Source organism: Aotus nancymaae, unplaced genomic scaffold (genome assembly GCF_030222135.1).
Source record: "Aotus nancymaae isolate 86718 unplaced genomic scaffold, 86718_ANA_hifiasm-v0.15.2.pri h1tg000007l, whole genome shotgun sequence".
In the NCBI taxonomy this organism is placed as follows: Eukaryota; Metazoa; Chordata; class Mammalia; order Primates; family Aotidae; genus Aotus; species Aotus nancymaae.
Window position 1 is genome coordinate 23,066,223 of NW_026988418.1, and position 15,274 is coordinate 23,081,496.

Consider the following 15,274-nt stretch of genomic DNA (forward strand, 5'->3'; position numbering starts at 1 on the left):
CAGGTGATCCACCGCCTCGGCCGCCCAAAGTGCTAGGATTATAGGCGTGAGCCACGGCGCACGGCCCGTAAGATCTATTTCTGAAGACAATTTGGAAGCAGAGTGTGGGCCTCTACAGGTGTGGCCAGACGGCGTGCTACCTCGAAGAAGGCGGGAAGACGCCTGAGCCCGGCCGGGGCCCTGCTGCCCCTTCTGCCCCTTCGGCCATTCCCGGGGCTGTGCAGGCTTCAGCCTCACCAATCCCCGCCGCGCACGCGCGCTCGCCTCCCGCGCTCAACCTCCCGCCCCCGCCCTCACTGCACCTGCCAGGTCATAAACCTCTTCCCACTCACTCTCGCTCCCTCCCCAAAGCTCAGGCTTGTCTTACGTTGATTGGTCGGAGCCCACGAGGGCACATCCAATCAGCAATCCCTCCTAAGCAACTTATCCCGGTTCTTCCCGCCCCCGCCCCGCCCCGCTCGCCCCGCCAGGAACCTACCTTCTCTGTGACTGGTGCGCGCTCAGGTCACTCAGGGCGGCGGGGTGAGGTGTGCGGGAGTGGGCAGGACGGGTGGGAGGAGGGGAGGAGGAGCGGGGTGAGAGGAGGCGGGGCTCAGGTGCTCCGCAGCGCGCCCGGGGCCCAGTTGGGGGAGGGGGCGAACGCTGGAGCGAGGTGGGGGCGGGTGAGGGGGGCGGGTGACGCCGGCCACGTTGGCAGCGCGAGGTTTCGCGCGTGAGCGGCGCGGGCCGGGCCGGGTACCGAGCTTTCCCCGGGGCTAGCAGGTCGTCGACGGCGGCTCCTGGAGGAGCGCTGGGAGGAGGGAGCTTCGGTGTCCGCGGCGTCATCGACGGCGGCACCGGCCATGGAGGAGACGCAGCAGCCGCCGCCGCAGCCCAGGCTGCCGCTGTGCGACAGCCTCATGATCTGGGTGAGTGCGAGGAGGCGAGGGGGCGAGGGTGCCGGAGCGAGGAGGCGAGGGGGCCGAGGCGAGGAGGCGAGGGGGCGAGGGGGCGAGGGGGCCGAGGCGAGGAGCTCGGGCTCCCAGTTCTCCTAGGTGAGCCGGGGCCACCTGCACAGGGGTCCCGGCGCGCCCTGCCCTTAGCGCCTCGTGTCGTCCTTGACCGAGAGGGTGCCACCTGCGGGTCGCCGGACAGGTGTGTGTGCACGGGTTGGTGTCCGGGGGTAGGGGTAAAGGAAGCTCTGGGAGTGTAACGGTGGAGGCTCTGGCTTCAGCCAGAGGATTCTACCTGCATGGTGTCCCTAACGGCTAGGGGATGAACCGGGTGCCCATCCTCTTTCCTCCCCGCTGCCCATTTTCTCCCACTGAACAGCGCCCGGAGCTCCGGACTTCCTAGATCGCTGACTCTCTTGCCTTCGTCCCTTGGGCTTGAAGACCCCCTAACCCTGCAGGCCCTAACCACCTTGTCTACCTGGACACAGATGGCCAGGAGGTGGCTGGCTGTTTTAGTTCCCAGACTAGTGCTCTTTTAGGACTCTAGAACATCCTATTTTGTAGAAGCCGCTTCAAAGAGATGTTTCCACGTATTTCCTGTCTGGAGAAAAAGATAGGAGTGGGGGGCTCATTTTCCCTTTCTCGCTGGCCCCCTCTTCCTCCAAATGGACAGCATTTTCTTTAAAGAAAATGAGATGGCATTTTTCTTTAGGATTTATGAATATTTAGGATTTTTGTTAATTTGTGTTTGGTCTGGACAGGCATGTCTGTCTCCAGATTGTTCAGTATTCCTGTCAGTAAAACGACGTCCCACCTCTTAGAGTTACTTAGATATCAGTGCTGGCATTTAGGTGTGGTTCTTAACCCATATTGAGCAAGGATGGTGCTTGATGATCCACAAGGTGCTGTTGATGATGCTCATCCCAAACCAGTTGTTGAGTTGTGTGTAGGGGAGTGTGTGCAGAATGGAATGTAAACAGACTGGATGAGGAGGCTGTAATCGGTTGAGATTCCCTAGTGATCTCCTATGCATCTAATTCGAAAGAATGAGAAAGTTAGGTTTATGGAAGTGTGTGAAGTCTATTGGAAATAACCATAATTTAAAGCGACTTTTACACTTTGTGAGTAAATAACTTTTGCTTTTAGTGGAATGCAAATATTTAGGGTTTGTGAGTTAAAAGCAATTAGCTAACCGTTCAGCTGTATTTTCATTTGAAAGAATTACTAGGGTGGAAGTGCTGTATTTAAGACTGTCATGAAACAAGGCAACATTACTTTTAATGGTTTGTTTTGTTAAAACAGACTAATTAAAGGGTATATCCGAATCTGTTACATTGTTGTTGTAAACCTCATCTGACTGAAGTGTTAAACTTAGTCTTTATGATGTCATTGACTTACATATGAGGTGGTGGAGAAGCACAGAGTTTCTTTTGTGTTGCAATATTTTAAAATATTATGTGACTGTATCCATTCTTTTAACCAGAATTTATTGACTTCCAATGTTGAGCTAGGCACTGTGGAGGGCTGGAGTGGTAGCCAGAGCTGTGAGTAATTACAGTGGAAGGTAAAATTCCTTAAAAGCTACAAAAATATTTTAAACCAAATGATAGAGAATTATAGATAACAAAGTAAAATTGGTCATTTGCTTCAGTCCTCTCTTGGGCTGCTGAGCACTGTGGAGAAAATTGAATGACCGTGCAAACTGTTGCCTCTACTAATGCTGCTACTGCCAAATGCACCTTTCCTCATAAGATTGCCCATGCTTAGGAATAACCAGGCAGTTTCTCTCACACTCCTTTTAGCAGATCTTTATCAGTATTCTACCTGTGCCCCCAACTCTTCTTCCTCTCAGGCAAGCGACCACTTCCTTATCCTTGGCTCTGGGTTTAAACTCCATCCCTTTCACGTCTTCTTAAACATTACTGTATCATTTGTTCCCTTTCTGTACTTACATCTATTTTCTCTCCATTGGCTCCTTTCTCTCTACATATAAACTTGATGACATAGTCCCCCTTTTTAAAAAAGAACAAACAGCCACCACTCCATGTTAAAATCATACTGCACTTCCCGTTTCCTTCACAGTCAAATTTGAGTTGTTTTACACTCACACTTTATGCTTCTTTCACCCTCATTTAATCTTCAGCCCACTACGCTTGAGTTTCTTTCCTCTGTGGCTTTCACTTTATTACCAGTTTGCTAAATCCAGTAAGTGTTATATTATTCTTTTCTTACTTGATGATTCCTTTGTGAAATTATATTGTCTTGATTTCTGGTTCTCTGTTGCTTTTTTTTTTTTTAATCCTCTTTAGATGATGTCCAGTGAAATTTACTGTCTTTTTAAAAAAATTAACTGATTATTTTTGCCTTTGCCAGCAACTGCATTATTGATCTTACCTCACCTACCCAACTTTCTCCAGACTCACCTCAAGCAACACTTCTTCAAGCCCATCATGCTGCATTGACTTTCTATTTGTCGAAGAAGCTAAGCTGTTGTAATGCATCAGGGATTTTTTTCCCCTCTACCTAGAATGTTCTCCTTCTAGTTCTTCCAATGTTTGACTGCTTCCATCATTCAGGTCTTGGGGCTGATGTTGCTTTTCAGGGACTCTTTGTTACAGCTATTTCAAAAGTAGTGACCAATTTGTCTCCCACCCTTATCCCACTGTAACCAGTTAACCTCTTTCTCTCTTATCTATAACACAGTACTTTCTAAAGTAATCCAGTTGGCTTTTGGGATCAGAGCTCTTTCATGACCTATTTTCTGCTCTGTCCCTAGGAGAACACTAACAACTGTTGCCAATACGACACCAACACTGAATCAAAGTGGTGATGGTAAATATCACTGGCTTGGTTCTGACCTCAGAGACTAGTAGCTGGAATTACAGGTGTGCACCATCACACCTGGCTAATTTTTGTATGTTTGGTAGAAACAGAATTTCACCATATTGGCCAGGCTGATCTCCAACTCATGACCTCAAGTGACCTCCCACCTCAGCCTCCCAAAGTGCTGGGATTATAGATATAAGCCACTGCACCTGGCCTCCCCACTAAGCTTTTTAATTTATTCGCTGTTCTTGGTTGTAAGCTTTTCAATTGAGACAAATGAAATTACATACTGTTTTCTAATTTATTTTGCAGCTATTTTAAGAACTTCTCAGAGGCACTCCAATGTCCATGGCTATAAGGAGGGGAAATTGATTTTAATCTGAACATAGTGGTCATGGAGGCAGTCCCTTAGCATGTGTACTCCTTATTTTGCCTAATATTCTGTGCCTCTGAAATTGTCCTTTTAAAATCATGAATTATATCCATTTTGTAAAAAGTTAATGATGTCACTTCTAAGTTACATATTAAAAGTTAATGTGTAAGTTGGAAGGACTGAAAAGTGGAAGTCACAGTTTATTTTCCTTTTAAAGATGCCCCAATTCTTGGAATTTCTCTTCCCTCTACATCCACCCAGATGCAAAATACTTCTTATTTTATATTTTAAGTATTCTATTAATTCATCATATCCTCTCAGTCAACATTATGCGGATTCCCTCTATGCTATCTATTTTTGTCATCAGAGTCATTGCAGGAAACTTCTAACTGTTCTGCCCGACTCAAGCATGAAGCTACTTTGTGTCACTGTGCTGCTCTCCAAAATATACTAAAGAATGCCAGTCTTTCTTATTACTTTTCAGTGGTTTTTCATTAACCAGAGCAATGGTTCTCAAAAAATGACATATTTAGGAATCACTTGAGGATTTTCTTATTTAATATGTCCAGAGATTCTGATGCACATTGTTTCCAGACCCTATACTTGGAGAAACCCTGATTCATACCTATGTGCTAACAGCTGTTGAGCTCATACCACATGCCAGGCCCTGATATAAGTATATTTGCTATTTCATTTAATTCCCCAGCCATCTTGTGAGGTACAAACTATTCTATTTCCCATTATGTAGATAATACCATTAAGTATAAAATAAGTCTGAGCTTCTTGTCGTGGCCCTTTGGACTCCTGCCTGTCTCTTTAACTCTTGTTAATTGTCACCTTTTCCCCGGCCTTCTTTGCACTGCAAATCCAGTGATACTAAACTGCGTGTTCCCTAAAAATAATATCTCTTCTCATGTATTTGTACTTTTATCGTATCCGTATTTCCCGAAGCTTTCTTTCCTTGACTCTTTATTTAGAAATTATGCTACTCACCCCTCTAGCCCTTCCATTCAGAAATCATCTCCAAGAAGTCTTTCCTAAATACCCTAATTAGATTGACAAACCCATTTTTTGCAGAACATTTTGTGCATAGTATAATCATGGAACTTACCATATTGTTTAGAAATGATTTATGTCTTTTTCCCCTCTCCTTAACTCTTGACTGAAGCTACATTAAGGGTAGAAACCTGGTGATTGTCCTTTGTAGCCCCATCATATACCACAGTGTCTCACATAGAGTAGGAGCTCAGTAGTGCCTCTGTGTGCTTTGAAAGTAACCAGCTACGTTTCGTTTGCCGGTATCATTCATCTGTGTTATGTTAGATAATGAAGAGCTGAATCACCAGTTGCCGAATTTCAAAATGCACAAAACCATTAAAAGTGAATTATGGTGGGAGAGAATTTTATTGCATTAAGATAGTTAAATGGTAAACTAAGAAATTATTACTGAACAGTGAAGTAGGTGAGTATGTGTGGGAAAAGAGAATCATAGTATATTTACTTTAAGGTCTTTATATAGGTTGAGATTACATTTCTAGAAAACATATGATCCATTTTAGTTCTGATGTAATTTGCTTTCTAAAATTTTTTCTATCTCATAGTTGCTTATTGTAAAAGATAATATTCCACTTCTCTTCAATGTGTACACGAATGTTTAACAGATACATGTGAAAAGTTAGTATACCTAAAGCCAAAATAGATAGAAACAACTCGACATGGTAGAGAGGCCTTGACTCTTCAAGATGTAAGACTAATTTTTAGATAGGATGCAGAAGTCCTGTCTTATTTCAGAGCTCACGGATAACCTGTTCGTAGCTTTAGACTTGACATTTCTAGACTTTGTTTTTCTATCAAATAATGTGAATGAATTTTTAAGTTGCAAATGTTAGGTTATCTTTAAGTTCTTTTTCTGATGTTCTGCTAAATATAGATAAAACACAAGACTAGAGTTATATACCTGACTTTGTATTATTCCAAATTCTGTATTACTTTATCCATCGCATCAATGTGTTATAATGTCTTAGGCATGATTTTGTGACATGTTTAGTTTATTTTTATAAAGTTACACAGCCATAGAGACATATTAGCATAGTTCCATTTGTTTGTCCAGGTCTACATTTAAACCAAACAGGACCTTTTTTTTTGCTGTTTTCAATTTATGTTTTTATTTTATAATGCTACCTTGTAGGCATAAAGAAGCAGTAAGGTCATTTGCTTTATGTCATTTTAGCTGCAGACATTCAACACTGCCTCACCTTGTCAAGATGTCAAACAGCTGACTAATGGAGTTGCCATGGCACAAGTTCTTCATCAAATGTGAGTAGTGGTTAGACTCTCCCTGAAAAGCATTGTTAGCCCATTGAATACCAAGGAAGAAAACTTAGACTTGACTTCCAAAGGTTATCGAAACTTTATCTTATCCAGTGACATATTCAGGAATATGGCACCAAGGCATTCTTGCAACTAGGGAACAACTAGGGACATTATTCCTCGCTTGTTCATAGAGATACATCTTAACCGAACATGTTGATCAAGATTCTTATTTATTCAAGATAATTTATTTTGAACTTGTTATGGGCATGTTCACACTATTTTAAAATTTACTATAAAAGAAACAAGTTAGTGATATAATTGCTTATGGTGTTTTCTTTGGTTGTACTGTTGTCATTTTAAGGTATCCTTGCATGGAGATTATTTTAGAGATTATTAAAGCATAAAATACTGAATTTGGAAAAAAAATTTAAAGTATTAAATTTTAAAATTTATTTCTGAATTAATATTATTAATTTATGAGTTTACCAATAATGAAATGAGGAATGAATGGAGTTTGAAATCAGAGGTACAGGGAAACCTTAAAAAGTGGTTGCGTTTGGGCTAGACCCATTTTATATGAGCATATACTATCAAAAGTTTCTAAATCCATTTTTCCCCTAATATTTGTCAACACTGTTTAATGGTTAGGGTTACAGTCTATAATATGAGCTGTACCCTAAGTAGGACAAACAAGGCCAATTCTGCCCTCATAATTTATTAATTGATAATTATAACAACTTACAGAATCCTCTCTCTACCTAATTGTTTTATAGTCAGATTATTTGTCACCATCACGTTATCTAGATTTACCATGATTGATATTGAAAGCCTTTTAGATGGGTTAGCAAAAATCCTATGCCTGTCTTAGAAACATAATTAAAATGATATAAAAATCCTAGTTATTTAGAATCTTCAAAATGATCTTTTGTGAATAGACTGATTTAATGGCTAATTTATTATTAACACTTTAAAAGACAAACTTAACTAACATGTTAACTTTTGAGGGAGGTGACAGTTATTCTAAAATATGCCTTACTCTTATTCTGTCTTTTAAAATATTTCTTAAATGTTTTATTTATTTATATCTTAGTTGATTTTGAAATGATTTAATTAATCGGACCCAAGCATTCTGGACATAGTTCTTTTTTGATGATTTAAGAAAGTCATCATTGTTTTTTGTCACTAGAATTTATGCCTTGCCGTCTTCTCATCATGCTATGTTGTAAGTATTGGTGTTGATGTATCAACATTGTGGTTGGTATTAATGTAAGGCTGGTATGCATTCACTCATTTCAACAGTTCCATTCAGAGTTGTCCTTTCTATATGTTTTGGTGGGCTTTAGTAGCTTTATGCCAGAATAAAGAGACCTGTTTTTACCATGATGTGATGCACATAGCTCTTTGACCTCCTATACTCTAGCCCTGGACCTGATGTTTAGAGTAGAGTCAGTAAATAGAGTCAGCTAAACTATATACTTTTCACCAACTCATTTTTCCACAGTCTGTTGGATTATGCTGTTAATGCTGATCTTCCCTCTCTCTGCATTTTCTTTATTTCTTCTTTCTTGTGTCTGTTATAGTCTTCTAAGAGCTTTTCTTCAGGAAAAATAAAATAGCCAATCAGAAATTCTGTCTTAATTAAACAAATGACCAATGACCTAAAATTAACCCTAAGTATCTCTTTCTCTCTCTCTCTCTTTGCTTCATTTACTCAATTTTACATGTTCTTAGGTGTCTGAGACTCTTTATCATCCAGGGGCTACTTTGTATTTATTTTTATTTTTAAACTCCTTTCCAGTTTTGGAACTTTTCACAAGTCTGGATCTGGATAGTGAGACATAAAGCATACATTTTGTCCCTGTTTTGGACCAGTATATCTTATTCCAGTTAAAAGGGTTAATTTTACCATATGTCTTGAAACATTTCAAAGCACTTTAAATATGTTACTATTTTGAACATATTGCATTTATGGCTATTGTGGCTGACATCAGATCACATCAAAATTGTTACTGAAGGTAAGAAGAGAAATTCTGTTTTTTAAGGAAGTAGCAAAATTTAACCTATAGTTCTTTTCTGTTTACTTGAGGCAGATATTTTTCCAAATAGTAATATCTTTAAAAAGTGGTTTCTAAACTGTTTAACTTAGACATGAAGAGTCATGGAGTTATTGCTAGGGTTCTACAGTTCCTTAATCATTCTCTTCAATTTGAATATGTAACACGTAACTCTCTTTTCAAATGCATTTGGAAGCTTCAGTTATTTTAAAAACACATGGGAAGAAAACTGTGCAACTGCATTAATTTCCTAGGGCTACTGTACCAAAGTGCCACAGACCAAGTGGCTTAAAGCAGAAAAATTAATTCTCTCACAGTTCTGGAAGCTAGAAGTTCTAAATCAAGCTATTTTCTGGGCCATGCTCCCTTCAAAGCTTCTAGGAGATGATTCTCCCTTGCTGCTTCTAACTTCTGGTAGCTTCAAGCATTCTTTGGTTTGTGGCAGTGTATCTCCACTCTGTCTTCACATGACCGTCTTACCTGTCTATATCTCTTTTCTTTTAAGGGCACCACGCATATTGGATTAGGGCCCATCCTAACTCATTATGACCTGATCTTACCTTTATTATGTACTTGGAGACCTTATCTCAAACGAGGTCATGTTCACAGGGGTTAGGACCTAAACATTTTTTTTTTTTGAAGGTAGGATTCATCCCAGAACAACTATAAATTGTGCATGCCATATCTTTAAAAGAAAGGCTTAGCCTTGTCACTTTAAGCACCAGTTAACCTCTCTGTTCCTATTGTCTTTGACTAAAGTTTTTTTTTGTAAGAGGGAGAAGAATGAGACAGAAAATGTAGGATAGTCAGAGACCTTAACCATCATGCATTTATTTGTTTATTTGTTTAGCAGATATTTGAACATTTAACATGATAAACCGTGATAGCCAATGTCTGAGTATTTACTAAATAAAGGCATCATTGTAGACCTCATTTGACATTATTTCATTTAAATTTTACTAGTCTAGTAAGGTAGGTGTTATTTTTACCTTCAATTTATAGAAGAGGACAGAGGTATAAGAAGTTGAAATTGCTTTTTGAAGTTAAATAATGAATAAATAGCAAAGCTAGGATTTGCATCAGTTTGGTCTTACTCCAAGTTCAGTGCTCTCAACCAGCTGTAATCATTGAAATGTATTGAAACCATCCCAATAGATTTTTACTTTGGAGTATTAATAAAATGAAAGTCAGTTGTGTATAAAGTATAGATAGATATCTGTATAAGTTTTTACTTTGGAGTATTAGTAAAATGAAAGTCAGTTGTGTATATAGATAGATGTCCGTATAAGTACGAACATCTATCTATGGACACCTATCCATGGACATACTTATATGGACATCTATCTGTACTTTATACACAACTGTTGAAAATATAGATCACAGTTTGATGGATTAATAGAGAAGATTTTTGGATATTTCAAGAAGAGTAGGCTCTGGGTGTACATTGAAGTGACACAACAATATTGTTTGTAGTAACTTGTAGATATTACTTACTGCCTGAATTCATTTGGTAAAATTGTTGTAGATAAATACCTTGGATAGAGTTAAAATGTAGTAATTCTTATTTAGTTTTATTAGAAAATAATTGGACCATATTTTGGTTCATTATTCCTGTGTCCCATTTCTTACTTGATATCCCTTGAGTGTTATTGAAGTTCTGGGAAATATAAGAAAAGGAGCCAATTATTGGGGGCCAAGACTCTATATGAGGTTGCGACACAAAAGAAAAAAAAGATGTCCTGTGATTTCTGAGGTTGGAGATCAAGATTAATAGTAGAAAAAGGCCGGGCGCGGTGGCTCAAGCCTGTAATCCCAGCACTTTGGGAGGCCGAGGTGGGTGGATCACGAGGTCAAGAGATCGAGACCATCCTGGTCAACATGGTGAAACCCCGTCTCTACTAATACAAAAAATTAGCTGGGCATGGTGGCGCGTGCCTGTAATCCCAGCTACTGGGAAGGCTGAGGCAGGAGAATTGCCTGAACCCAGGAGGCGGAGGTTGCGGTGAGCTGAGATCGCGCCATTGCACTCCAGCCTGGGTAACAAGAGCGAAACTCCGTCTCAAAAAAAAAAAAAAAAAATAGTAGAAAAGGTTGACTGCCATTATAATTGTTTGAGAAGGGTGAATTTGTGTATAAGAAAACAGGAGATATATTTTTACTAAGAAAGTATTTCTCTGGGCTAAAGTTGATTTGAGGTAGAAGGGAAGATGATGAATGTAAAGACGAAAGGAATTATCTTGGAAAAACTAGAGAAAAATCGATTATATCTAGATCCAATTTCTAAAGATAATTATAGCATAGAATCATATACTTGGATCTTTTTAGGGTCAGTTATAAGACTGGGGTAGTAGTCAAGGGGATCCAGAGAAAAAGAACCAATAGAAGGTGAGTATGTGTATAATCTTGTGTCTGAATATACACACATGTGCACACACACCGATTTTTTTTAAGGAAATGGCTCATGTGATTGTGGGGGATGTCAAGTCTAAACTCTGCAGGGTAGGCCGGCAGGCTAGAGACTCAAAGAAGAGCAGCTAAATTTGGAAGGTCATCTGCTGGGACAATTTACTCTTTCTTTGGGGGAGGTCAGCCTTTTTCTTAAGGCCTTCAACTGATTGGATGAGACCCACCCACATAATGGAGGGTAGTTTGCTTTATTCAAAGTCTACTGATTAAAATGTTAATCTCATCTAGAAAATACCTTCCCAGCAACATCCAGATGGGTTTTACCAAATATCTGGTTACCGTGGGCTAGCTAAGTTGACACATAACATTAACCATCACAACTGGCATACTTCTTTTGGTTAGGACTTTTTATTAATCTGATATAAAAAGAAAGTGAATTGGACAGTTTTGACTCAGTAACTCAATTCATTCAATCATTTCAAGTAAATACCTGGTTGGCAGCATAGCATTTACATTTAGATAAATTGTTTTGGTAGTTGCAGCCTTAGCATCTGGAAAAAGTTAAGCACAATTAACATTAATCTGCTCAAAAGAAAATGGTTATATACAATTATTATGTGTTCATCATGAATAAAAAAATAAAATGATTACAAATTCCAAATAAATGAATTGAAAATGGTGAAGCCATTTTTTTTTTTTTTTTTGGTTATCATAGCCAGAAGTGTTATCTTCTGTTTTTAGAACATATGAACAGAAAGATTTCTAAAAAGCTAGGCACTGTATTCTGGTTTCAGTTTTGGATTCTTTATTTCAAGTTATAACCTTGGAAAAGAAGCTCTTTAATTTTCCCCCTATTTTAGTTGGCATACCTGTAAAGTAAGAATTTAGATGAGACCTTTAAGACCTCTTCCAGCACTAACATTCTGTGATTTTGCAGTTGTTTTACCCTTAGAACATTTATCACATTCTCCTTTGAGTGTAATTATTTGTGCTTTTTATTTTTCTTCTTTATTAGCTACTTTTCTAAGTGTCAAAATGGTAAATTATCATCATATTAATCTTGCTCAATTCCTTACTCAGATAAAGCATCTGGATATTTGTTTAGAATTTAGTCTGTTAGCATAGTTCACTGTATATAGTCAAATGTTGTTCTTCAAATCCTTATTAAATACACTAAAATTTAGTATAGCAATTCTTTTTCTTGGCCATATCAGTATCAATATAGGACTTTGCTTTTCATTAAAACTAAACTTGTCTTTGTAGACTTCTCATTTAAACTCATTCTGCTTAATTCTACTCAATTGAATAGATTTATTTTGGACTTTGTCATGTACTGTTAATAGTATCACTCAGGGCAATTTAATTAGATTCGCTCGTCCTCAATTCCCTGAATAGTAAGACTGCATGTAATAATGGAGTCTTTGCCAAGTTACCATGATATTTAAATGAAATAACTAGGAAAAACGTCAAGCACAGTGCTTGATACAGAGTAGACACTCATTATAATGTTGGTTTTTCACCTATTCAGAGTTGAGACTTTTACGTTTTCTGGTAGCAGGGCACCCACTATTAAATATTTAGTAAATATTTGTTAAATTGAAGGTGTGAAAGACTTAAATAACTTAATATGATAAATTATTACTATATAAGTAATATTAAGTATTGTTATTAAGGATAGGCTTTAAGACATAAAGTAACTTTCTCTGTTGGCTCTATTTAATGTTTTTTATGTAATAAAAACATTTTCATCTTTAGTATTTTATTTGTTGTTCTTTCAGTGATGTAGCTTGGTTCAATGAATCTTGGTTAAGCAGAATTAAAGAGGATGTTGGGGACAACTGGAGAATAAAGGTATGCAGCATGAATGGGAGAAGTACTTGATTCAAACAGTGGTTCTAAAATTAGCACTAAGCTCAAGCAAATCTTTTTTTTCCAAATTAACATATAGGACTTTTTATTGTGTACAGTTTGAGTTTTAAAACATGTATTCTTTCATGTAACTACCATCATAATGAAATAGAAAACATTCCCACTAACCAAAAATACGCACTTCAGGCCCATTTTCAGTTAATCCCTATCCTCATTCTGGCCCAGTGTAGCCATAGATCTGTCTCATATCACTATGGAGAGTTCATTTCTGGAATTCTGTGTAAATTGAATCATATAATGTGTACTCTTTTGTCTAACTTCATTCACTCAGTTTAATTTTTGAGTCTCATCCGTGTTGCCTGCATTAGTAGTTCTTTTTTTGCTAAGTAGTATTTCATTAGACTGATATATTGTGGTTTGTTTAGCCATTCACTTGTTGATGGATGTTTGAATTTTTATTATTTTTGACTATTGTGAAAACAGTAGCTATAAACATTCATACATGAATTTTTGCATAGATGCATATTCAATTTTCTTGGGTGAATTTCTGGGTGGAATTGCTAACTTGTGTAAGTATGTGCTTAACCTTATGAGAAACTGCCAAACTGATTTTCTGTTTTTCAGTTAGTTTTGTTGTGTCTTCTAGGACATTCGTTTCATATAGGTTGTATGATTTGATGATACACAGTTCTTAACTGAATTACTGTGCTAATAATATGCTAATAACTGATCTTTAATGATGTTTCCTTTTCTTTTACTGCTATTGGTAATTTGTGTCTTTTGAATTTATTTTCTTTGATAAGTCTGGCTAGATGTTTTTCAATTTTACTTATTTATTTTTTAAAGAATTAGCTTACATTTTCTACTCCATTGATTTTTCTCTCTGATTTTATTATTTCCTTTCATTTATTCTGTTCTTCTTTTTCTTGCTTCTTAAGGTGGAAGCTTAAATAATTAACTTTAGACCTTCTTCCCCCAATACTAAGCACCATCTTAGCCACATCCCATATATTTTGACATACTGTGATTTTATTTTCATTCAGTTCAAAATATTTGGTAATTTCCCTTGTGTTTTCTCCTTGGATCTATGAGTAAATTATAAGTAGGTAATTTAAATTCAAAATATTTGAGGCTTTTCCAGTTGCTTTTCTTTTATTTATTGAGAACATACTCTTTATTGAGAAATTATTTTACACTTACTGAGTCTTATTTTATGACTGAACATATGGTCTGTGTTGGTGAATGTTCCATGTGTACATGAAAACAGCATGCATTCTACAGTTGTTATATAAATATGGATTTTGTCAAATTTGTTGATAGTGGTATTTTTTTACATCTTTATTGATATTCTGTCTTATTATACTATGTGTATAGTATAGTGTGGACTCTGTAGAGAGTCCTTAAATCTCTAATGACAATTTCGACATTGTTGATTTCTCCTTTGCATTTCTTTTTTTTTTTTTTTGCTTTTTACTTCGTGTATTTTGAATTTCTGTTATTAATTTTATTACACACTATATTTCTTGAATGAATTCACTTATTATGAAATGCTTTTCTTTATCCCTGGTAATATTCCTTGATTTGAAATAAAATTTATATGATATTAATATAGCCACTACAGATTTTTATGATTATATTTTTCATTAGTATTTATTTTTCCATTCTTTTAATCTGCCTATGTCTTTACATTGAAAGTGTTTCATGTAGACACCTAATAGTTGGGTCTTACATTTTTATCCAGTTTGACACTCTATTTGATTCTTTGTTTTAAAAAAACCTGTTTCTTATGTCCATGTTTTTGTTCAAATCCTTGGACATCTTTAAACTAGAAGTTTTTACATTGTCTCCCAATTCTCTTATCTTTCATTTCTGAACCCATATGTATTGACTGAGTTTTCTTCTAATTTTGGTCCCCATTTTCCTGCTTCTTCATATGTGTAGTAATTTTTTAATTGGATGCAAGACTATGAATTTTATTATTGAGTACTGATTTTTAAGTATATTCTTTTGAGGAGTGTTGTATTTTGTTCTTGCAAGTAGTTTAGGTACTTGGAATCAGTTTGATCCTTTAAAGCCTGTTTTTGGCTGTAGCGGGGGACATATCTAAAATACTCTTTCCTTTAGGATTAAGTTAGACCCATTACTAAGCTGTGACCTTTATGGAGTCTTTAGTAAATGCTTTGTGCATGTGCCCTAGTGTTTTCATTCTGGCTAGTAAGAATTTCAAAAATTTTTTGGCTTGTATAATCTTTGGGAATGGTTCGGCTTATAGTTCCCTGGATTGTTATTTCTTTGGAAAGAAAATTGAGTTTCACCCATCAACATACAAGCTGGTATTTAGCCAAAGAGTCAAAGGAACCATTTTACACAAATCTCCAGAGCTCACTCTTTCCATAGCTCCCATCTTTTCATCTGTCTGCCCTGCAAATTTGAACTGCCCAGGCCTTCCTGAACTTCTGATGTCTGTCTCTTCAGTCATTGGGAACATCAGGCTTGGTTTG

General features: G+C 37.5%; 1 protein-coding gene across 1 annotated transcript in view; it reads left to right on the forward strand.

The window, feature by feature from the left end:
• The first annotated feature begins 827 nt into the window (after nucleotides 1-827).
• HOOK1 (hook microtubule tethering protein 1) overlaps nucleotides 828-15,274 on the forward strand; it is a 61,906-nt gene continuing 47,459 nt past the window's right edge. The window contains exons 1-3 of the mRNA XM_021667726.2: nucleotides 828-908; nucleotides 6,362-6,447; nucleotides 12,683-12,755. Coding sequence (XP_021523401.1) covers nucleotides 843-908; nucleotides 6,362-6,447; nucleotides 12,683-12,755 — 225 coding nt within the window. The 5' untranslated portion in view covers nucleotides 828-842. The remainder of the gene's footprint in view (nucleotides 909-6,361; nucleotides 6,448-12,682; nucleotides 12,756-15,274) is intronic.